Source organism: Dermacentor variabilis, chromosome 8 (assembly GCF_050947875.1).
Source record: "Dermacentor variabilis isolate Ectoservices chromosome 8, ASM5094787v1, whole genome shotgun sequence".
Classification (NCBI taxonomy): domain Eukaryota; kingdom Metazoa; phylum Arthropoda; class Arachnida; order Ixodida; family Ixodidae; genus Dermacentor; species Dermacentor variabilis.
The window spans coordinates 69405319-69431242 of NC_134575.1; the positions used below are offsets into that span (position 1 = coordinate 69405319).

At 45.1% G+C, this 25924-nt stretch overlaps 1 protein-coding gene across 1 annotated transcript; it reads right to left on the bottom strand.

Moving 5' to 3' along the window:
* Nucleotides 1-258: 258 nt before the first annotated feature.
* On the bottom strand, nt 259-22345 carry LOC142591087 (japanin-like-RA2). The gene is made up of 5 exons (XM_075703468.1): nt 22210-22345; nt 12927-12949; nt 10669-10730; nt 4844-4942; nt 259-419 (listed from the first exon to the last, which is right to left on the bottom strand). Coding segments are annotated over exons 2-5 (291 nt in total). The 5' UTR covers nt 12929-12949; nt 22210-22345; the 3' UTR covers nt 259-291.
* Nucleotides 22346-25924: the final 3579 nt, after the last annotated feature.

Below are 25924 nucleotides of genomic sequence, written 5' to 3' on the forward strand. Positions count from 1 at the left end.
GGGTGAGTTCCTCGAGAAAGGTTGTCACGGGCACTTTTAGGTCGCGTGAAGGTGCGGGGTGGTGAGGCCCGACTACTCGAACAAGTGGCAGTGCTTTTGTAAGCTACCCCGGATCACGTGAAAGTGAATAGAAATTGAACTTGTCTGCACCTCTGACAGCAGTTTTATTTCGACCACATATGCCGTGTGACCGGCTGCCTATTTCCCTGCGTTTAGAAGCCCCCCAGCAAGCTCACTAACAGCAACGATCTTTTGGCAACAAAGAAATTTTATTTAGCTTCGTCGATTCAGCTAGAAGCAAGGGTAGCTAAATCCAACGTATACAGGATGTTTGCAGAGATGGTAGAAAGTCTCATTTGCCATGAGTGGGACCTTATTTATGTATTCTCTCGTCACCCACAGTGAACATGGCGTCAATTCTGTAAAAAATATTTATGTCAGCAGCTAAAGACAGAATACTTCTACAAGATGTTTGACAATAATCAACTGCTTCTTTAGATTGCAAGCCCAATGTATTGCTGCGTGTCTGTTCCCGCATGCGTGCTCTATGCATACCCTATAGTAGATGAAGAAAATATATTGAAAACAGGATCACGCCTACTGCAAAAGTATTTGGACGGCATTGCAGACTTCTCAACTTGGTATACGCGGGCAAAACTGAATGAGTATCAGCAGTAATTACGACGACCATATGAAACGAACTACATCCTGATTATTCTACTTTAGTGATCCCTGCCATCGTTACCAGAACGCCGTTACACAATATGGTACTTGCTATGTATAACAATATTGCGAGAAAATGCTGCACAAATTTGAAATGATCAATTGCTCTCTAACAATATTCAATTTACGTAAACTGCAGCTATCTGCCTTGCTTGCCGGAAGAATAACCCAGGAGCTGCGCTACGCAGCTTATACCGCACAGCAAAACAGGCATAGCACGCCTTCCGCGTGGAAGGCATACAAAGATGTTATGATAACTTATTGTTGCACAGTAGAATCTGCTAAAGAAAAATATTTTCTAGTGATTTACCTTATCTTCTGAAATCTAACTCTAAGAAGTTTGGAAACTTGTATGCCCCGAACACGATCCGCAAAAGATACCTTTGCTAGACGACGATCATGTTCCACTTTCAGACAGTTATTGCACCTCTGCATTTACCACATTCTTTTGATCTGTTTTCACCCGGGAAGACCATTTTGACGTTTAATACGTACCAAATCTTGACTTCCCATATATAGAACTCATCGAAACAACTGCCAAGAGCATAATAATTCTAATTAATAACCTTAAGCTATCCCCTTCAACCGGAATGGATAATATTAACTTTAAGATTCTTAAAAACACTGTCTCCGTTTCTGCTAACATTTTATACCACCTTTTCAGGCAATCTTTAGCGACAGGCCAAATTCCCTTCTACTGGAAAATTGGTAAAATAGTGCCTGAGTTTAAGGCCGGTTCTTGAAACTTCTTGAACACATAACCGCTTCTCATGTTTACCGAAACATAGAATCTAACAATTTCATTTTTAGCAACCAACACGGACTCAGGAAGCGTTTCTGTTGCGAAACCCAGCTACTAGAATTAGGTACAGAACTACATGGCAACATGAACAATAACCTCCAGACTGACTGTATTTTTCTTAATTTCTTGAAAGCCTTTGATCGTGTGACCCCCATTGCCCTCTGATTTATAAATTAGCTGGCCTTCGATTAGACTTGCTAACCTGATCTTGGCTCCATAACTTCCTATCACTCCGCAAGCAGTTCATGGTAATTAGCAATTTCCAATCCTCCCTTTCTCACGTAACTTCGTGCATGCCACAGGCCTGCGTCCTCGGCCTCCTATTGTTTTTAATCTACATGAACGACTTCCCAGAAAACATTTCTTCCTACATGCGAATCTTCGCTGACGATTGCGTCATATATCGTCCAATAACTATGTCCACGACCACTTAACGCTGCAAAACGACCTTTACCGCATTAACAACTGGTGTAAAAATGGCTCGTGTCGCTGAATACAGCAAAATGCAAAATAATCTCCTTCACACGCAAGTAAAACATTTCAGACTACTGCTGCACCATTAACAATTATTAACTGTCGCAGGCATATTATTGTAAGTACCTTGGTGTTCGTTTCACACCCAGCTTCTCCTGGTCTCACCATATTACCACCATACGTGCAAAAACTTCAAAATCTTTAGGGTATTTCCGTCAAAATTTACATAACTGTCCCCCTCACGTTCGTCAACTAGCTTATCAGACCTTCGTTCGCCCACAGCTTGAATTCGCTGCATCTATCTGGTCCCCCTACCATAATTATTTAATTAACATTCTTGAAGCGGCTCAGAATAGGACCGCCCGTTTCATTTCACGCAATTATGACAACCATAACAAGATAACGCAAATCAAGCTCACTTTTTCACTTGAACCCCTTAGTGCTCGTCGGGAAGTTTTCCTTTTATGGCTTTTTCACAAATACGCATACAGCAACATACCATTTCCACTTCACCTTGATGCTCCTTCCATTAAATCACGTCGGTTGCGTAGTCACTTAAGTTTCACGTGATTATATGGGTCAACTCATGCCTTCCACTCATCTGTTCTTCCTCGCGCCATATGTTTGTGGAATGGTCTTCAAGACATCGCATCCGAACCAGACCACGATAGTTTCCGTCAACTTCCGCACTCTTTCTTTTTGCAATAAAAACTTACCACTAGCTCTCCCAATTTTGCTTTACTTCCTGTGCCATATCCTGTATACCACCTGTGAATTTATTTATTTGTTATTTTTACAGCTTTAAGACTAAAGACATCAGTCATTTTTCGTACCACTGCACGTGTTTTTCTGTTTTTTTTTCAGTATCCCACTTTGTGCCCGACTGCATTTTTATATTGATAAATGTTTTTACTGTGCACGCGATTAGTTCCTGCGTTTTTATCATGCCCTAACTTGTGCGTCATTGAAACAGTACCAACTGTTCCTGCGCTTAGAATCCGCATCTTTGGCTGCCTATCTTTGGTTGTAGTTTCTTTTATTTTTACTCTCGCCATTGTGATTGGTATACTTTATAGTTCTTCTGTGGAGTTTTGCCATATGTAGAATGCCAGCCAATTTTTCTTCGTGTTATCCTTTTTCCTGACCAACCTTATATTTGCCGTCATACTACATTATCATTGATTCCTCTCCATTTCTTTGTGTTAATTTGCAAATTTCAGCCGTAGGTTTGTACACTGACTAGTTACTTTGTACTTTTATTACCCCCCTTACTTAATGCCCTGTCAAGGGGCCAGTAAGGTATCTTGAATGAATGAATGAATGAATAAGTAAATAAATAAATAAATAAATAAATAAATTATAGGATGGGAAGGAAAAACCTTGTGTTCATTCGACCCTTTTTCTCGTGGTGGAGCTGCGGGTTGGGGGGGAGAGTGGAGTAGTGACGCTGTACACTCACTGGCGGTGACAACAAAGCCACTGGAATGTGGTCTCCTGGTGCAGGCAAAGGGCCGGTAATGGCTCGAGATAGGGCCGCAACGTCGACATACGTTGGTCGCATACGGCATGCGGCATACGATGCGGACGTGATCTCTGGCCGAATTATCTCCCGCAAGCTGCTCGGTTTAGTAAGGACGGTACTTTTCCGAGAGCAGGCAGACCACCGCCCGTGAAGCTCTTCCCGGACGATTTCGCGAATAAGCGTGCACAAGTCCACACTCGAAGGGAGACGAATGTCGGGGTTATCTAGGCATAGCCGAAGGAACTGGAGCTCCTCTAGTCGCTGGCAAGTAGTTATCACATCCTGGATTGTAGCAGGATTTTGCGTAGCAAGGGCATTGAAGGCGACGGTGTTTATACCTTTAATAACGGGGTGTATCCAGTCGCTCTGGAACACGGTGGCGCTCACACGCTTGCGCAATGCAAGCAGATCCTCAATGTATGAGGCGTATGCTTCCCCAGAGAATTGGATGCGCTCACCGAGCTTCTTCGCGGTCTCAGCGCGAGCAGGTGGGGTAACGAAAACCTGCCAAAGCTGTTGCGTCAACGTCGCCCAGTTAAGAAGATCTGGCTTATAGTTCCAAAACCAGGTTTCGCGACATCGAACCGGCAGAACGAGAAGTTCCGTAAATTCTGTGAACTGTTCCACTTGTTCAAGTCGCTTACGAGGTCGTAGTTTTGGAGCAAGTCCTCTGCGTCAACCCCGCCTAGACCAGCGAAGACTTGTTAGTGATCATGAGGGAAGGCTAAGGCTGCAGTGGAGCAGCGGCTTCAGGCGTGTCTGGATTCGCTGAAGGGAGCTTGGCTGGTGTTGTTATGCGGCGACTTGAGCGCAGCTTCAGTGAGAACCTGAGAGAGGTCTTGGGGAGCGAAAAGCACCGTCCACTACTTGTAATAAACCGCTTTATTCCAAACGAGCACGTGCTACTACTACGAGGATCAAGCTGTGCTGCTGGTGATGATATATGCAGATGAAGATGTGCAATGGATGGTCATAAGTAGAGATAATGAAGTCGAAAGTGAGGCATGTGTAGCGCTCAAAATATAAAGTAATGGAAATGACAAACGTACCGATGCTTCAAGCGCTTTCATTAGCTAAAGCATAGATATAAGTCATTCGTATTAGCAGGTCCTGATGCCACATTTTAGAAACTCGAACAGCAAAAATTAAGGTCTGGATGCTGATTAACATCGTTTTAGCAAAGTTCTTTAACAGGAATTTATTAAAGAATAATATGATAAGCGAAGGAAACATTGGTAGACACACTGTATGAATTATGTGGCAGTTCTGGGGATACAAAATTTTCTAAAATATTAGCGAAACTTGCAACGAATTTCACTCACCCGATATTTTGTCGATCAGATCCGACAGAACCAAGGAGTTGTTATCGTAATAGCGTATCAAGTACCGTGGCTTCGCATTTGTCCACTCAACCAGCGCACCTGCACAGAGTAACCCGATTTCTGTGATACATTTGAAAGATACAGCAGTTAGCGCCATTTCAGGTCGAGGAAGTAGAAATTTGGTACTCGTTATGTGAAAAGTTATAACTGACCACCTTTCTAAAAGATTTTGCTACATTATACGCAGAAAAGGAGATGGTATTTGCTAGTTATATAAATAAACAAAGTAATACAAAATTACCTCTTCGTAGTGATTTCAAACGGTTACACTACATGTAGGTTAAACAATTTCTTTTTTTCATTGCAGAGCAGAAGTGACATACATGGGCGTTCCGTCAGGAACCTATTTGATAATCATCCAAGATCACGCAAGTAATGTATGTTCAACAATCTCCTTTATGTGTCATCAACCATTGGTCACTACTGTTTTGCAAAACGGGTTTTGATATACTAAAATATATTTTAGTGTCATCGCTCACGATGGAAAAGCCAGACTCATGCAAGCTTACAGAAGCTTAGGCAACCAGTATTATACCCACTCATACAATGTCTCATCTGGGCAATAATGGTCAAATTCAAATTCTTCCGGGGCTGCTCATTTCATGTTTACCAAAAGGGCAAATAAGTGTAGTCTCATATGTATAGAGTCTAAACTGCTCTGTATAAGACTGCGCACGAAAATGGCAACTTTGTCTTAGATTTAATGGTCGTGCCGTTTTGCCAACGCGCTGCACACATGCACCTGGGAAGCATGATTGCGTTAAATAGAACTATTTCCTGTTATGAAGATTATAGCATGTGAACTGTCTGACGTTGACATTTGTACAGGATACACCCCAACTGCTGAGAATTATGGAGGACATTAATACTAAAGGCACACTACCCCACAACATAATTCTCGCAACTCTAGACGTTATGGCCCTCTACACCAACACTGCAATCCCCGATGCTCTATCTTCGATGAAACAATCGCTGTCAAAACACAATGCACAACACTCAACTGAAGTGAACCTATCTCTCCTTGAATTAGTTCTAACACATAACTACTTCGAATTTGAGGAGTGTTACTACCTACCGATACATGGCACATGCATGGTACGCCTTTTGCACCAACCTACGCGAACATATTTATGGATGTTCTAGAAACAGATTTCCTATCGCGCTGCACTGACAAGCCCCACACATACCTGCGATACATAGACGACACATTCATAATATGGGGACGTGGTCAAGATAGTCTAGATTTATAGGTAGCATTTCTAAACTCTATTAATCCAACAATGAAATGCACATCAGAATCTTCAACTGAGCGCATAAACTTTCTGGACACAACAATATACATTGGCAATGGGGCGCTGAAGCCGACGCTGCATGGGAAACCTTTCGACAAACAACAGGACATAAAATATACGAACCACCATCTCAGACATTGCAAACAAGGCATCTTTAAAAGCCAAGCCACACGACTGCGTCGCATTTGCGTTGAAAATCAAAACTACATAGATAGACTCGATCACCTTAAAGAAACCATATCAAACAGGAACCACCCAAACATTGACCTTCAAAAACCGTACACCAGTACAACCAAACTTGATCGAGCCGAGATCCTCAAGCCCCGCCCGAGGATCACAAGAACAACAACGCCTCTTCTTACTATTAATTTTCAAACGCACCTCCAAACGTGAAGATCATCCTCAGTAAATATTACCCTATCCTCACCAGCAACCAGAAACGTAATAACATTTTTCCTGACCCGGCCAGAGTAGCCTACAGAGGAAATAATAATTTTAAGGATATTCTTGTACATGATAAACTAAAGACAAAGACGAAGTTGAGAACCGGTCGCTGTGGTCGCCCCAGGTGCTCTACATGCAAGCATATTAAATCTGGTACTACAGTAAAAGTACAGCTTTGAGTTCGCACACAAGGTAACTTCGGGTTTCACCTGCACATGATGCAATGCAGTGCACTGTCTAGAAAGTGCCGCTTTTCGCAAATAAAACATAGATGACACTGGACAGCAAATTCTTATACAAGCCTCAACGGTGACCGCCCGGATACGAAACACAATTTGCCTAAAGCAGTGCTCAGCCACTTTACTGGACATGGTGATATATTCGATAAACCAAGCTCTATATGCGACAAACACATTTCCGTTCACCTCTCGAAAGGAAATTTACGCAATCGTACCTCATACACAAGTTTGATTGCCTACACCCGATGGGAATTAATTTGGCATGTGGCCATGTAGAATGTTAAACGCGGTAAATTCTCATAACATCAACCAAGGCACAAAATACATTATGCCACCAGCTAACTTTAATTCTTAACCTCATCTATTCCTTCATTTGAAAATTTTTTTTTCTGCCTACTACTCAATTTAATATACAATTTCATGTTTTACTCTTACATCAACTATACGACCCCGTTTTCCGAAGGGCACCTGCCCCCGCCCGCTTCTGCTCCACGTCATTCTCCTATTTATTATTCTGGTTTCGGTTCCGCCCTTTTTTGTCTGTTTTTATTATATATTTTTTGGAACGCCCTCACCAACACATTCCAAAGTCCCATACGCCAGTACACCTTTTTCGGCGCCTCAGCCACACAGGGCATCCCCATTTCCTTGTAACGCCATAACGACACCCCCGTTGAGCTGCTGGGGCTAACGTCCCTTGAAAGACCATGCCGCTGCCTTCCAGTAACCCCATGCATTGCAGCCCAGACTCCTTGTCACCATCTTAACTTCTTAAAAATTTCTTGACGCATTTCTGCTATGCTACTAAAGTCACTCTTTCAACTGATACACGAGAAGAAAGAGCATTAACCAAGGCGCCCGATTTTTATTAGTCATGCCATAAGAAGCCAACAAACACTGACACAAAGGGCAACACAGGGGAAATTACTTTTGCTTAATAAGTGAAACAAATAAACGAGAAGTTAATGGAAATTAAAGCGCATGAAAAAACAACTTGCCGCAGGTGGGAAGCGAACGCACAACCTTCGCATTTCGCGTGCGATGCTCTGCCAATTGAGCTACCAGGGCGCCGTTTCCCCATTAACTTTCTTGGGTATTTATGTGTCCTAGTAGAACCCTGGGAGTGTTAGCCAGTGCCACCACCCACAGACTTTGGTGGCGGAAGTGGAACGTCCTCTCTGCCGTAGGCGTCACGAGAACGTGATCTTTTTGGGTGAAGGAAACTCGTCAATAAACCCACACATGCTACCTGAAGGCATCAATGTTGCCGGATTCGAGACTCTCATTATGTAATAAACGAGAAGAAAGAGAGTTAACCGAGGGGCCCGATTTTTATAAATCGTATCACAAGAAGCCAACAAACATTGACACAAAGGACAACATAGGGGAAATTAATTCTGCTTAATAAATAAAATAAAGAAACCAGAGATTTATGGAAAATAAAGTGGATGAAAAACAACCTGCCGTAGGTGGGAACCAAACCCACAACCTTCGCATTCATTTCTTTTGGTTGCCTTCGGCCTGGTCGCTTTCTCGGTGGATGTCTTTGCGGATATGCGTACAAAAGCTATATGAAGTGGCTAATATAAAGCATATATGCTAGCCGGTTATGTCCATGTTTTCTCTGCTTGATAAAAAAACACTTGGTGCCTCGAACCAGGAAATATAATGTCGGCTGAAGCACACCGACATGCTAATGGAAAGTCTAAGTATATTATATTTTTTAGTTTACTTTTTTTTGTTTTAATAACGAACTTGTTATTTGCTACCGGTTTTTGGCCACTTCTCCAAAATGGGCATAATCGATTACCGTACGATTCCTACCTAAAACAAGAAAATATAACATGCAAGCCTTGTATGCAATCCACGTATTTACAGCTGTTTTCTTATTAACAAGTATATTTTGACATTACACCTGCACATAGAATGTCGGTTCAGGGGCCGGCACCTCTAACGCACACCTATTTCTGAATCCCTTGCCAAATTGTATACAACAAATTATTTAATTTCTTTATTTGTCTTGATTTAAGCAAGTAGCATTCCCCACTGAGCACTTCGTCACTGCACCGGGCTGAGCATGTCCCTCTACGAAAGATTCCTACACAGGCCATGAAGATATTACGCGGGCTTATATATACATCTAATGTGTGCAGAGCTGTTCATGGAATGATCAATAACACAACTCGAATTATTTCATTTTTTCTGCATCATATGATTTAGTCTGTTTGTGTCAGTACCGGTGTACTCATTTCGGCCAGCCCTACAGAATGGTAATATCGTACTGTGAAACCTGAGGTACAATATCCCTAAATGTCGCATAATATGTGTCTTACTTTTCTGCGTGTACACTTCTCGCAACCAAATTGCACACATCGTCTTTGCTGTAAAGCGTTATATTAACCATTTTATTTATGCTTCACTTCTCGTAGATTATAAGATGTGTGTGAGACCAGCCTATTTGTTTTGCCAATTCCCTATGGCGTTGATACCCTTGAGTCTAGAATATACACCAGAACAAGAGCAATTATTTACACTGGTGTGCTACCACACCCAGCGCCAAGTTTATAACATGAAGCAAGACAGTGGTAGAATGCAGATCGTCGCAGGTCGCAGCCACAAATGGACCACAGGCGTCGGTAGAATTCATTTCCCTTGACGGCGCTGTATCAGTGCCCTCTCATGTCTCAGTAATCCGTGATTAGACCCAGGCGGGAGCGGATCATGAAGAATGTGCGTAGAGTGCTTTCCATGGTGAAGATAACAGAAAGATTGGCACCACCCACCACGGTCAACAACTATTGGCACTTTATGGCCCATAAGGGACACTGAATTCGGCGCCCACCCCTGCTATGCAGCTCCACTTCCATTACAAACCTGCTTACTAGTCGCAAAAATAATAGCTTCCCTATTGCCAAGGAAATAGTTCGACAAATACTAAAGCAAAATTGATCACTATATCTGCCTACCACGTGAGGTGTAACGAAAAAGCACCTTTCCCGCCATCTCTTTTTCTTTTCTTCGTTTTCTTCTTTTGGTTCGACAACAGTATAAATGTGTTTATACTAAAAGCCCAACTTTCTGACCCTAATTCTGCGCTAAAATGTTCTGAAAACTGTAAACAAAAGAAAACAAGTGCCCTTCAGTTCTGTGAAGAAGGCTGGCTAGTGAATCTCTGTACGTAGGCCCCTTAATAGCACACTGCACGTCTGCGGCGGGTAGGCTTGGCATTGCACTATCTTTTGAATTGGCTCACGTGTGAGGAGTGATCAACGACAGCTTCACTTCAGCCGCGGTTGGGTCCAGTATTGCACTAGCTTTGGGATCGGCCCAGGTATGGGGACTGCTTAACGCGTGCGGCCCCTCCGCTGCACGTCGGCCTGGCGTTGTATTTATTATCTTCCGGAGTTTTTTCTAATCGCGGGCAAGAAAGTAGAGAAAGTAGTTCTTAACAGCTTCGCTGTAAAATAAGAACAAAACAAAATTATTAGAAAGCAAGAAACGTTTCAATGATTTCAGGCTTGAATGTGTTACGTAAATAACTTTAGAAAGAAAGCACCGCAATTGTCTGCATCACTCAATACACAATTGTTTTTAGTTTTTCATGCTGTTTGATTTGCATCGGGTTGATTATCAAGTTGACAAGCCTTGGTAAGCATATTATGCCAGGGAGGGCTCCCTAAAAACCATCATTATGGATTATATGAAGAAGTATGGCATTCTAGATCTTTATAGCAAGGCTATGGAATGGGTGGTATGTTCTGAATGAGTGAATGGAGTGATAAGTTCTTACTTGTATTTTGGACATGAAGAAATACAGGATATTTTTTTACTTTTATGAATGCGTACGTATGCCTGAAACAAAAGAACATTTGCAGTATGCAACATGAGGGCCAAATTTGAAGAAATGGGTGAATATACTGCCTATAACGGAACGTTTTTCATGCAAATGAGTGAGTAGAAGGACCAGATATAACGACGAACATAAATTGTATATGAAAGAGTAAAATAAATCGAACTAAAATGCAGCCGTCTCATTATTGGGGCTCTGCTATCAAAAGTATCTACAGAGCATATTGGCAATATTATTACGCTTGGGTGAAAAAAACACAGCTGAAATGGAATTCTGTAATGATATAGGGTTTACTTGTGTCTACTGGTCAAGGCAACACTCAAATAATTGCAACAGTGGTGTATACACGCGTCGGTAAAAAGCTTTCAAACCAGAGGTCCTGTTTTTCTGTTTGTTACACATTTATTCCTCTACATGCCGAAGTCACAATCATTAGTGCTCACGCACTTATGAGAACGGGAAATATTATTGGCAGCACGCGCGTACACTCTGATTTTCAAATAATTTTGATGCGTACGAGTCTTTCGGCGACCTCCCCAGCCCAGTCACGCGAATAGTGTAATGTCCCGTATCTGCACGAAAATGCGTAATTAGCAAAGTTAAGGCATTCAAATATTATAATAGTGTGAATGTAGATGATCGGTACCTTTCGAGCGATAACGAACAACTTCAAACAAAAAATAACACAAGAGAATACCCATACAAACACTTAGGACGCCTTAGAAGATGCATGGGGAATTAGAGAGTAGCAGTGGGCAAACTGAAAGTGATATGTGGTTCAGCTTTAAATTTGAAGGTGGGCCAACCAAAATTTATGCAGGGCCAATTTGTAACTTTGGGGTGGGCCAACTAGAAATGCGATGCAGGCCGACTTAAATTAGGGGTGAGCCAGCTTGACAATTGGACAGCGGCGAAATAAAATTAGGGGGTGGGTCAAGTTGAAGTTTGGGGGTGCAGATGGCCCAACTGAAGTATGAGGGAGGGCCAACTCATGTTTGAGTGTGGGCCAACTTCAATTTCTGGGTAGGCTTAATTGAACCTTGCGGTTTGCACAACTGAAATGTGTGGTTGGGCCAACCTGAAAGTGGGGGGTGGATCTACCTAAATTTTTCGGGTTATGCCAATATGAAATTCTAGTGTGGGCCAGCTTGAGATTTTGGGGTGGCACAATGTCGACTTGAACACGGCTGAACGTCGTTCGAGTTATGAACCGCTCGCTGCAAGCTAGCGTGTTGGGATGCTTGGCGCGTTTTCATTGGGCCTTACTGAGGCGTAGTCAGAAGGTAGGCGAGAGCTTCCGTAGACTATGAAAGCACTCACACCACAGGTTTGTAGGAGCAACAGTGAGGGCTACATGACATCGCCGCGATGCACTGTCCCTCACCACACGCCTCACACGCTGATGCGGCAGATGGTGTCCCATTTTGACCTCTCTGCTCCGTCGAGGCATGCTCGTGCCTGGCGTTCTGGCTCAATTGGTGCGATTGCATTGAAGGGGCAGCATGCTGCGAGCACATCTGACAGTTGCCTACTAAAGCCTAAGCATTCTTTACCGCGGTAAGGCCATAGATAGACTAGCATGAGCTAGTTAAACCAAGTAAGCAAAAGTAAGCAAAACTGCAAACTTCCCTAACGATGTTTATTGACGTTGTGGTCCGGCGACCCCATTAGTAAGTGCCAGGGCGATAACCATTTTTATGTCGACCTCCATGGCTGAGGACAGGGGCAGTATGCGTTGGTAACCAAAAGCCGGCGCCGCAGAGGGGGCGTGAGACCACTAACGCATCGTATTGAGTTGCTGTTGCTTTTTTTTCGACTCACTAGGGTCATGCTTACGGTAATTTCTACGATGCGTGGAATCTGCGCGATTATTATAAAGAATACGGAGTCTATCGTAAATTTAAGATGAACACTTGAGCAGCGTGAAACGCGAACATCACCTAAAATGTGTATAGCTTGAATGTGTACTTCAACCCGTTAATATAAATCGAGCCTTTGGGTACCCACATTATTTCATAGTTAATGGCTAGGAAACAAACGTCAAGCTTAGCAGCCGAATAAATTCAATCCTGTCACCCCTTAAAGCACTGGGCAAGGTTAAGAGATTGTGTACTACATTTTAATGATGATCCATTACTGCTGAGTTTCTCACCTAAACACTTATTAATAAATGTAAGAGGAACATCCAATATACATACATTAGCGTCCTAGATCCTCCAGCCTAGAAATAAAAAGAGAATGAATAAACAATAATTAGAGAAGCGCGTTGCGTTACTGTTTTCTATCCTTATTTTCCGGTTGACGAGCATTCGTCTCTCTCAATGAAGTACAGTAACTGCGTAGGGTGCGTACAGCAAATGAATAATGTAACGCTATTAAGGGGGCTTTCGACGTGACAACAAGTGAAGTTCTTCTTAACGAGTTGGTACCCAATACGTTAGCCTCTCGTCTTTGAAACGGGAGAATTCTTATCACCGCAAAAAAAATTTAGTCCACCGAATAACAACAGAAAGCTCTAGCAAGGGCTCTACGCTGTATGCAAGGTGACCACCTTCGAGAGACCAAATTATTTCACTACTTACTTTCGTGATCAAAATTCTGCTTCCATTGACGCTTTCTATTCCCCTAAGGTGGTCGCCAATATATCTTTTCAAAAACGGTCTCTAGCTTGCTGGTTTGCGCAGAATTCCTTTCGCATGTTCAGAGTGAATGTGACTCGAGTTGTTAATGAATTTGGAGTCAACTTAAGGTTTTCTGGTCTCATTTAGCGCAGATCGTAGAACTACCGTCCTAACTACATTTGACCCCTCTTTTAAGCGCTGGAGCCGGACAAATGATTAAGGTTGTATTTTGTATGAAATAAAAAGGGAATTGGGATGCGTCGACTAACACAAATTTGCCGTGCTGTTGCACATGTGCTCTTTCTCGTGACCTCCATGGCTTCTTTTCCGCAATCGACTGATATCGCATCACCCACCGTGGTTGCTTTGTCGCGTTCCCGTTGCCGTCCTAAGCATGACGACGCGGTATCCATTCCCGCCCTTGGCGGCCGCATTTCCACATCGGTTTGTGGCAAACCTGCCCGTGTAACGCGAATTCAGTCCACGTTAAAGTGCTCAGGTTCGCAGTCGGGAGTCCTCAGTTAATCCGGATTCCCCAACTACTCGATTACGTTCGTGTTAAAGATAGGTGTGGGAGCCTTTCTTAGACAGGTATTGATAAGTATAGAGCCTTTCAAGGCAAAAGAACATTGTAATATGAATCGACATTTTTTAAGTGTTTTCTCATCCGGGACCCATTCAAACAGACGCAACGAGAATCATAGTTGCAGCAGCAGTGAATATATTTACTTGTCGGAGTGAGCCTCTGTGTTGTAGAGGAGCCGGCAGAGCGCATTATAGGCCTGCGACGCCTTGTAATAGAAGCATTGTCGTTCAACAAGTAGTTATCCTATTTTTTATTATAGTAAGCGAAACAGTTATGTCAATGCCAATGCTTACCTGATCTTGGAAACAAAATTTAAAGCGACTAAATAATAAACTAAATGTTGCTGAAGAATCTAACAGCCAACCGAATTTATTATCTATCTATCTGCCGCGGCTAAGCTTATACAAAAAAGTTTTCCCAGGGTTATTCAAGGACGCCTTACCTCTATTCCCCAGCGCGCTTTATTGACCACACAAGAAAAGAGTGCGTTTTAACATCACTCTACAGGCACAAAATAGTTTAACAAGTCTGAATGATTACGCGTGAATTTTGAGCTTCCCGTCTAAAAATTGGCGTAAAAAGTACGGTTGCAATGAAAAGCAAAAAAAAGACACTTTTTACTTGAGGAAATAAGACTTAATCCGGACGAACATCGTGTCTGGCCTGCTACTCTACCTATGTGGAACATAGTAGGCAAAAAAGAGCGAATTTGTCTGACGATGATAGCGGACAAGATATAAGTGCGCATATCGAATGCTTTATTATTACCATGTTCGCAGCAGACTAACGGAATGTCAACACTATGTGAGCCACTGTATTGTAAGCGCTGTTTCAGGTTTTTGGCCCGGAGACACGTGGGCTCCGCTTGCGGTTGCCGGATTTCCTAAGTTAAGCTTCTGCCAATGCATTGTGTGGACAGAGTTTCTTTTTTTTTTCATTTGCAAGCTGTGAGAGTTACAGAAAAAGCTGACACCGAGAAATATTTCTTCATGTATGTATTATTCTATAAATCTGAACTTCCATTTTTCAAGTTCAGCGCACGAAAATTGTTACAGTAAGCGTTCTGCGAATAAATTGAAAACATCGCAGGAACTGCGTGAACGACAGCATCCGTAGCGCTTTCTACTGCCCGTGGTCGCAGATGCCTCGTCTTCGATTATGATATCACCTAGAACCTGGTCACTGACGATGAATATGAAGACACGAAATATCAGATAGGTAAAATGCGTAGGCTGGCAAACTCTCGAAGGCGCAGCTAAGAAAGCATTTGACCAAGGTAAGAAATTTGAGTATCAACTTTTCTTCTGCAGCCTTCTGGCGTTTGAAAATTTAGTGTTCAGATTTAATTTGTTTTTTTACGATTGAGTAGTAACGAAAAGTGTACAGTTTCCTACTCTTTTCTTCTTCTGAAAATCAATTATAAAGGTGTTACATGTAGAAACAACATAACGCTCATGCGGTACGAATAGTGGGTGAATCCAGAATACCTCTGACCGCCTGTGTTTCTTTATCGTGTGCTTAAATCAAAGTAGAAGAACGTTTTTGCATTTCGCCCTTAGCAACGCTATATCCCCTAGGCTACCGCGGAGGTTTGGTACTCGTTTAGCGCGAACAAATTAGTGTTGCAGAAGCTGTATGCCTGCATGTTCACCTCAGTGACGTAAGCGTGCAGAGGTCAACACAGTTGTATAGAAGGCGCTCCTAACAAATGATGCTTCGTTAAAGAGCCCGGGGATCAACAAAGCTGGAGCAGACAATTCATCTCCTATAAGCCTCCATAGACGCTACAACTTTGAAGACCTTCCTGGCAATGCTGGCGCAGCATGATACAGATTCTTTATAGCTGGCAATGGGAATTCTTCTTTCATTCGAATTCATTGCACTGAATTTCAAACGTTTAGATGAGGTTACAGCAGTCTCTAGGCAAGAATAGACAAAAAGCCGGTATTGTGGCGGCAAAGCTACATTGAAGAAATAGGCGCACACAGGGTACCTCATTTATGGTCTGAGCGTTTCCAACTTGATGTGAATTCGAACTCGGTAACACTTAGCAATAAGAATGATCGCAACTATTGACGAGACTTGTGTCATTCAAACAATAACTCCACGCACATGGGTCTCAGCACTTTCGATAGTGCGAGCGATCTTTCTGCAAGTACTGCTCAGTACATGTAAGATGCACTATAGATACCCGAGGAGAACCGTAACATGGGCTTTACAGACACGTGTACGGTCTTACCCCACGTTTTCGTCCAATAACTTTGGATAGGTGTGAAAAAATCATGGAACGTTTCTTTAGGTAGATCGAATTTGTAAAAGAACAAATGAGTTCATAATATTTAAATGGCAAAAATGTCTGCGTTATGGCACGCGAAACGTTTTGCCCATTGATGGATATGGCGAATGAATTCGTTGGCTTCCGCCGTAAACGGGAACGAGCCAAACATTTTCTGTTGAAATCACAAGGCCTTACTGTCCAAGTAGCGCAAATTTTGAATGCGCAGCTTCTGGAAATCCCTTGCGCAGTTGAGGGCGTCTTAGGCGTATATACAGAGAGAAACTTCATCTAGATATCATTTTGATATCTATAAAAATTGGAGGACGCTTAAGCTTCGCCTTCAAGAGTGGAACGCGACAGCGTTCCCGTCGACCCGCCAAGGGGTGTAAGACAATGGGCTACGGCGCAGCGACTACGCGCCCCGCATCGGACGCGGTGAGCGTCGAGCAACGCAGCGTTCGGCGCGACAACGAAATGTGCGCCTGAGCAAGCGACGCACGCCTGAGCCTTAGAAACAGCTCGTTTCTAAGGCAACACCGCGTTCACTAGAGGCGTTCTTGTACCGCTTTGAAGCATCGAACTCGTGGCTCAGTGCTAAATAAAGAAAAAAAAACTCGTGGCTCAGTGGTAACGTCTCCGTCTCACGCTCCGGAGACCCTGGTTCGATTCCCACCCAGCCCGTCTTGGAAGTTGCTTTTTATTTATGAAGTGCCTGCCGTGATTTATCGCTCACGGCCAACGCCGCGGACGCCGACGCCGACACCGACACCGGCTTTTCTGCGATACGAGCTCCTTAACGCTATCGCGTTAAAACTTTTGTATGCCTTCTACCAAATTGACAATTCTATGTTTGATAATGGGGGTGAGGGAGTGGAGACCAAGACGCTAGCTTTAAAAGGTCACACCGTCATCGGTGTCCACAAAGACCTCATGTTGGAGTGCCCGCGGTTCCAGCAGCGCCGTCTGCCATAAAGACCAACCAATTCAAAGACAGACAGGCCGACAAAGAACTTCATTGAAGTCCTTAAGGACTAACTAGTAGAGACCCGCTGGGGTCCCCGGCTCTCCGCTGGATGCTCCCTTGTCGGAATCGGGAGGCCCAGCCTCTCCGCTCTTTCACGGGCCCTCAAGAGTGTCAAGTATGATATCATGTGCCGCACTGTCGCAAACAAATTATTGCATCCGGAAAGGTAGCAAAGAATAACAGTATAAATATTTTTTCACGTATAAAGTTTATGACCGGATTGGTGAACGTATATTCTAAAAACACAGATGTTGAATACCGGCCATAGTATTCGGATAAACTTGAGTTGAGGACTTGAATGATGGGTAGCCGGATAGCCTGAGTTGATTTGATAAAGCGGATTAACAATGCAAATTAATTGAATGTTTATTAGGATATTCCGACATATATAAATCTGTGATTGAAATCGTATGCCATTCGAATAAGTGATTTGTGTGTTTGGTCACTTTCTGATACGATTGTTGGTTAATAGCCGCAGCAATACTCAAGTGGTTGGCAGGACTGTGCTCAACACGTACAGCATTTTCATGCCACTTCGAGCAATTGGAGTTACGAGAGCCAATTCCGAGCTCCCCTTTTACGGCATGCCTCAAATTCTGATAGTTAATCTAGAACGTACAACATCAAAATTCAGAATTCAGTGTAAAACCCCCGTCATTGTTTAAAAGTTGCGCCAAACACTTGCCTCCTCCTCTGTTTCACTACCCGCTCGGCGCAGTCTCGACGGTGGCGCCGTGTATCTGATCTGCCGCAGCACTTGTCTGATAACAAGCTACCGGAGGGGATCGGCGGAAAATTTTGTTGAAGCCCGGCGAAGCAGTTTACAAGACGAAATTTTACTTCGTGGTCAGTAACTGGCCTTAATAGTGCCATGTTGCAATTTTGCAGGGAAATAGAGAAAATGACAAATATTTGAGTTGTAAAGCGTCCGCACGTCGAGAGTTCTTGTTGCTGAAGCACGACGCGTGCTCGTGGCGTGCTTAAACACGCACGTAAAACGAGTGTTTCAGCAATATTCCAGCTGTGTAGGGTCAGCAATGCCTAGAAACTGGGCAGCTTCTGTTCTGCACTTCTCACATTTCTGTGCAGCAGATGCACGTGTTCTGGCGGCTGTAAGCAACGTTTTCGCCCGTGGAAGATATTGATATTTTGAACAAAGAACTAGTCGTTTTCGCAGCACATGAAATCGTTCAATATTTAGTTTATTTATTACGCTGCAAGAGGTTGGAATTCAGCACCAACCACAATCTCGATGCCAAACTGGACAGATGTTCTGAAAATAATTTACCCCCCCCCCCCACCAGCTCAAACCCCCCCTAGCACCAGTAATGCTTTTGATGAAGTGCGGAGTTTTTATCTACGTACTGCGCGCGCTTGTCCCCGCCTGCAGCCAGGTTTTGCACAATGTAGCGCCAAACTGCTCCCTTTTTCATAGCGAAGGTTGTTCTTTGTGTTGTCTCCTTTGTGAAAAATGCGGCTGCAAACCGACCTTCCGTGTGCGTAGTGTTATCGGCGGATGCCGAGGGGCTTAAAGGGAAGCTGAAGAGTCTGTCGAATTCAATAAGACGCCCATATACGGATGCGGGAACCTCATAAACCATGTAGGTAAAATTTGGGTTTTTTTTTCAATTAGGAGCGACGTAATCGTCGGTTAAAATTGCTCTGTAGCTCCGCCCCCCGTCGAATGCCGCGCGCTGCTGCTGACGCTGACGATGCGAGCGGAGACCGGAAACCGCGGTGTTGTGACGTCAACTCTAGTGTTTTGTTCCTTCGCAGCCTGCGCGACCGTGCCTGACCGTGCTTGTTTCTCCGTGCGTGCCATCGTAATCTGCTTCGATCGACCCTGCATTCCTTTGTTGGTGCGTCTGCGTGTATGTAGAGTGGTAGTCAACGTGCGCAGCATCAACTGAAGTGGTGGGCCGATCATGCCTGCTTTCTGTGCAGCCTACGGTTGCACGAGCACCAGCGGCCGCGACGATGTTGTCTTCCATTGCTTCCCACAAGACAAGAAGCTTTTAACGAAGTGGGAGGCTGCTGTGAAGCAAAAGAATTTCAAGCCCTCCAGAACAACAGTGCCGTGCTCCAACCATTACCGTGACGACGATTATCACGAGAATTTATCATAAAACGTGCGTTGGGTTTGCCAGACAAGTCGGCTCGTCTAAGGTCCGGCGCAGTGCCGTCAGTGTTCGCGTACACAAGGAGCTCGTCACCGCTGTCAAGGCCAGCTTTCAGCTTTTGTCAAGGCCAGTTTGCATGTGCTGGAAAGCCGGCGCACGCCAGGACGCTACGCTCCCCCCTTCTCTCGCGCACAGCGAGAAACCGACCATCTCACGTAGCCGACGGAATTCGCCGCCTTTACGACTTCGGTAACGAGTAGTGTGCGGATGGCGCACAGATGAAGGTAACTACACGTACTGCATGAACCGGGAAGCTTTCACGCGTTTAAACCGTCTTTGTAGATTGCCGACAGCTTTGTACAGCGCACAAATGCCGACGATCGCATGCCCTCTTACGTTCCACGAGGAGGCATGCAGGAACACAACACTACAGCTGTTTGACCGGAAACGAGCTCACTAGATCGGCGAAAGATCGGCGATATCACTAGATCGCTTTGCAAAAAACATACTCACCAAAGAGCATTTCCAGCACGAGGAGATCCCTAGACTTCGCTTTCGTTCGCATCGAAAGCACTGCTCGCACTAGCATCGTTTGCTTCTTCGAGAGGCCGGCTCTTCGCAATCGGCTTGTACATGTAGGGAGTAACGCCGAACTCCTCAGTAAAACGCAGTCTCTCTAAATTTTCCATTACCTCTTAATTTTCCATTACAGCACCAAACTACCTGTCACGGTTGGTCGCTAGAACTGACGTCACGAGGCGCCCGACCAATCACAGGCGGAAACGAGACGCGCGAGCTGGGCGTGTCCGCTGCTGCACTTTTCGTCGAAATAAAGTATATTTGCGCTTTCTTTCGCTCAATTTCGATACAATATTCGTATTTGGAGGGTTGAAAACCATTATGTACACATGTTCACTCATTTTTTCTGGAAAACATTTCAGCTTCCCTTTAAGCGCGTCTGATAGTCGAACCAGGCGCTACTTACAAAGGGGTGAATGTTTGCGTGAGCATGGCTTCCCGTTAGCTTTAAGCCAAAATGAACTCACATTACTAGACCGCTCCTGAGGGATAACCGCTTTTATAAACTTAATATTCACCCTGACATTGCACTATCTTTGGGCTCGGCCTACGCCTGCTTCACCTCCACTGCGGGTGGCCCAGTATTGCGCTATCTTCGGGTTTGGCCCATGTATGTGGAGTGCTTAACGTCTGCTTCACCTACACCGCGGGTCGGCCCAACATTGCACTATCTTCGGCGTCGGCCGACGGATGGGGAGGGCTTAGTACCTGCTTCACTCCGCCGCGGATCGGCCCGGCGTGACACAATCTTCAGGATAGGCCCACGTATGGGGCGTGCTTAACCCCTGCTTCACCTCCGCTGCGGGTCGGGCAAGTATTGCACTATCTTCGCGGACGGCCCACGAATGGGGAGTGCTTAACAGCTGCTTCACCTACGCCGCTGGTCGGCCTGGCACTGCACTATCTTTGGGATCGGCCGACGTATGGGGAGTGCTTAACCACTGCTTCAGCCCCGGTGCGGGTCGGGCCAGTATTGCACTATCTGCGGGATCGGCCAACGTATGGGGAGTGTTTTGCTTACCACAACTACACGAAAAGTTTCTTGGACTGTAGAGGTATACAGCTTCGCTGTAATTACCATCCTTGCAAAGCCATGAAAGGCCACGAATGCGTGAGCAGGGAAAAGAGAAATTTAAGTGAACAATAATGGCTCGCATTCCGTAATGGTAATAATCGTACGTTCATATTTCTGAGACCCTACGTCGTTGGATCACATGCATGACATTAGAGCTGCTTCACGTGGTTACTAGATGAGAGGATACAAACTGTAATGAATGCGCTGACGGTTTATTGGCCCTCCTAATTTTTTGCAACTGCCAATTTCTGGAATGGAACAACACATAAACATAACACATAAATACATACACCAACACAACATTTCTCAGAGTATTCAACAGGTGGGTGGTAATAGAGATCATTAAAATAGGGAACCCAAACGTTTTGGGGCTGAAAGAAATAATATCGAATCCATAGCGCTTGCGGGATACGCAGTTAGGGTTTTGCGTGGGGCAGGCTACTTTACTGATTTAGTGGGAGTTCTAACAGCTGCCCCAATATATTCTCTTCCGCAAGCATGGCGACACCCGTCGAAGCGATGGCTCAAACCTAGCACTAAACTGAACTCGATTCGTGGTAACGCGTGAAGTTCGTCAGCTAGGAGAAGGGACTGCGGTTATCGCTTTCTCTGGAATAAGCTGTGTAATGAAGATTTATTCATTACATGCCGCTGATTCCGAATTCAATTGTAAATTTTATGGCTCTTTGGCCTAAGACGTCTTCACTTGGCTGGTGAAGGCACGTAAAATTGTTGCCCAAAACTAAGCCCAACAAAGTGCTTGCTGCTAATAGAATAACCTCTAAATTGTAATTAAACGCGAGAACACGAAAGTGAAAATTGCTCCTCTTATCATAAATGGTGTTTTATTTCAATATTTACAATAGCGTTTCTTTCACGCCTGTAGTGGCGCTGCAAGCTGAAGACGCTATGCGTAAAGACCTACTGTAAACTCCACTCTTCCGCGGCCCAACGCTAACAGCCGCCAAGCTCTTTGGGGCTACAAATTTGTGGGGTCCCTATTATGAAACTCTAATATTCCTATTAAAAACTTCAGTGTGTGACAATATCGTGCGCTGTTAATCGATGCATTAAAAGAAAACCACTCTCGGTGTTCTGCGCCATAAGAGTCGTGGAGATACTTGTAATAAATCCAGGATATCTACACTGAATCGATGAGACTATTAAAGAAGGAACATTTAATAGAGCTGTTACTCACCCCATTGTACGTGAAGTGAAATGTCCTTTTAACCCATTCGCCAACCCTTGCTACATATTTTGATTTGATGCAGCTGATTGTCTTGTGTTTAAGTTCAGAAGTGTACCCCACAAGGAAGAGATCAGCGGTGTTGTTGGCAGGCTGTAAAGAGATGCGATAACTTGCTATTAGGAAAAATAACGTTGCAAATTGTATAGAAAAGGAGCGGAATAAACTACGCAGACTCAACACCTAATGATACCTGCGTAAACTGAGGGATTCTAGGTGTTTGTGGCTCACAAACGATTTGCTTCTGCATCTGAAGTGCGGTTTTCGACGTACAAGTACAAAAGTACAAGTACAAAAGGCAGAATTTTATACCAACAAATAATTTTATTTGCAGTGAGATGTAGACCGGCTGCTTATTCTATATTGCGAGACTGAGCACCAGGTTGTGGGATCTAATCCAGGCCAAGGCGGCCGTATTTCGATTAGGCGAAATGGAAAAAACGCCGTGTGCTTAGATTCATCAGCATCATAACTATCAACCTAATATGTCCTCCGCATGACGAAGGCCCCTCTCTGCGATCTCCAATTACCCTTGTCTTGCACCAACGGATTCCAACTAGCGCCCTCGAATCTCCTAATTGCATGTTTCACCGGTTATTTTAGGCATTACATCACTTGCCCAGCTCTATATTTTTTCCCTAATGTCAAATAGAATATCGGCAATCCCTTTCACTTTCTGATGCATTCCCTTTCGTGTCTCTTAACATCGCTTTCCTGTTTCTTAACATTATGGATAACGTTCTTCCTTCCGTCGTTCTTTGCGCGGTCCTTAATTTCTTTTCGAGCTCTTTGTAAGTCTCGAAGTTTCAGCACCATATATTCGCACCGGTAAAATACACTGATTATACACCTTTCTTTTCAATGGTAATGTTAAGGTTCCAGTCAGAACCTGACAAAAGCTGTCGTATGCGTTCCAGCCCACTCTTATTCTTCTGTCAACTTCCTCCTCATGAGCAGGGTCCCCTGTGAGTATTTGACCTACGTAAACGTACTCTTTCACAGACTCTAGAGGCTGACTGGCGATCCTGAACTCTCCTTCTCTTTCCAGGCCATTAATCTTTGTCCTTCGAAAACCTCCGCCCCGGCTCCCTTACTTCATGTGTCGGAAAGATCCTCGAACACGTCATCCTCACATGCTTACACAGACATATGAAAAACAACGACCTCTTCCCCAACACCATGGTTGGTTTCTGCTCAAGATATTATGATTCAGCTCAAGCACTAAATTATCGATGGCGATAAAAGCTCCACGCTGGACACCAGAGCCATCTTGGGGCTAGGCCTCACCAAGGCCTTCGACAACGTCACGCATTCACGCATGAGGCCATACTGAACCAACTAGAACTCCAGGTTAGACATAAAACATATTGTCATGTAGTAGTGACACGGCAAAGAAGGCAGCAAAACTGTGATTATAGAAACTAGCGTTTATTGGGCGAACTTGTGCCCTCAAAAGCAAGCTACACTCGAAGAACAACTATAGCGGCGAACACACTTGGCGATCGTTGAAAATCTGATCAGCGGGTCAAGCGCGTCGGCTTTCATACATCAGTCGTCGAATGTTCCAGAGTAATCGCTGGGACCCGCCTGCCTTCCATAAAGTTCTGCACCATTCGCGTCGCGCATACATGCAACCAGATTACGCAAGGTTCAGCGACAACAGACAGTGGATAGAAGCATCGATAACATTCCAGAAACATCTGATACATGCAGGCGCATCACGCGCTGTGCGATAACATTTGTTAGGTGGCGAAACCTGGTCGCCCGACCAACATAGGTACAGTCGCGGTCAAAAATACGCGGCCCACGGCTCCAGTCGGCGGAGCGGCCGCGAGCCGCACCACGGCGCTCGCGTCGGCGCTGCGAGAGTTTGCGCTCTGACGACAGGTATCTCCCTCGCTCTCGGGCGGATACGTAACGGACGATACGTAACGGGCGGATACGTAACGGATACGGACGATACGTAGGGAGATACCTGTCGTCAGAGCGCAAACTCTCGCAGCGCCGACGCGAGCGCCGCGGTGCGGCTCGCGGCCGCTCCGCCGACTGGAGCCGTGGGCCGCGTATTTTTGACCGCGACTGTACGTATACGTGTCAATACCCCCCTCTTAAAAGAAAGAATCGACCCGATGCTCCAAACAAAGGAAATAATAATATTTGGGGTTTTACGTGCCAAAACCACTTTCTGATTATGAGGCACGCCGTAGTGGAGGACTCCGGAAATTTTGACCACCTGGGGTTCTTTAACGTGCACCTAAATCTAAGCACACGGGTGTTTTCGCATTTCGCCCCCATCGAAATGCGGCCGCCGTGGCCGGGATTCGATCCCGCGACCTCGTGCTCAGCAGCCCAACACCATAGCCACTGAGCAACCACGGCGGGTGAAACAAAGGAAAGTAATGAAGAAAAACGACCGTAGCAAAGAAACAACAGAACAAGGAAGTTCGTCAGCGTGCGTAAGAGGATTTAAGACGCACCACGTGGACAACTTCAGGTCGTGCGCGGCGCCGCTGTGAATGCGAAATGCCGTCTCGCACGACCTCATAGTCCAGTGCGCCAATACGTCGAATGACTTTGTAGGGTCCGAAATAGCGTCGCAATAGTTTCTCACTCAGTCCTCGTCGGGGTATCGGGGTCCACACCCGAACACGGTCGCCATGCCTGTACTCGACGAAGCGTCGTCGGAGGTTTTAGTGTCGGCTGTCGGTATGCTGCTCGTTCTTGATCCGTAGCCGGGCGAACTGTCGGGCTTTGGCGCACTGGAGATAGGTGGCGACCTCAAGATTCTCTTCGTTGGTGACATGCGGCATCATGGCGTCCACAGTCGTCGTCGGGTTCGAGCCGTACGGTGTGAACGGCATGATCTGTGTTGTTTCTTGTACCACCGTGTTGTAAGCAAAGGTTACGTACGGCAGGACTGCGTCCCACGTCTTCTGCACCACGTCGACATACATTCCTAGCATGTCGGCGAGGGTCTTGTTCAGGCGCTCCGTGAGACCATTCGTCTGCGGGTGATAGGCAGTTGTCATCCTATGGCTTGTATGGCTGTATTGCAGAATGCCTTAGGTGAGCTCTGCTGTAAAGGCTGTTCCTCTGTCGGTGATGAGGAATTCTGGGGCACCAAGTCGCTGCAGGATGTTCTCGACGAAATATTTTACCACTTCGGCTGCGCAGCCTTTCGGTAGAGCTTTAGTTTCAGGGAAGCTGGTGAGATAATACTTCGCCACGACGATCCACTTATTTCCGGATGTTGACGACGGAAACGGTCCCAACAAATACATCCCAATCTGCTTGAATTGTTGGCAAGGGGATTTGATCGGCTGTAGCAATCCTGCCGGCCTTGTCAGCGGTGTCTTGCGTCGCTGACAATCTCGGAATTTCTTGAAGCAATGGGCGCCGTTGGCGGTCAGACGCAGCCAGTAACATCTTTCCTGTAGCGTCGACAGCATTCGGGAGAATCCGAGGTGCCCAGCGGTTGGATCGTCATGTAGGGCGTGCAGTACTTCTAGCGGCAGTGCTGAAAGAACAACAAGAAGGTAGTTGGCGCGGACTGGTAAAGAATTTCTTCACGAGCAGGTTGTTTTGTAGCGTGAACCGAGACAAACTGCGCTTAAAGTACCCTAGGGAAAATGTCGGTGTTCCCTTACAAATACTCGACAAAGCCTTT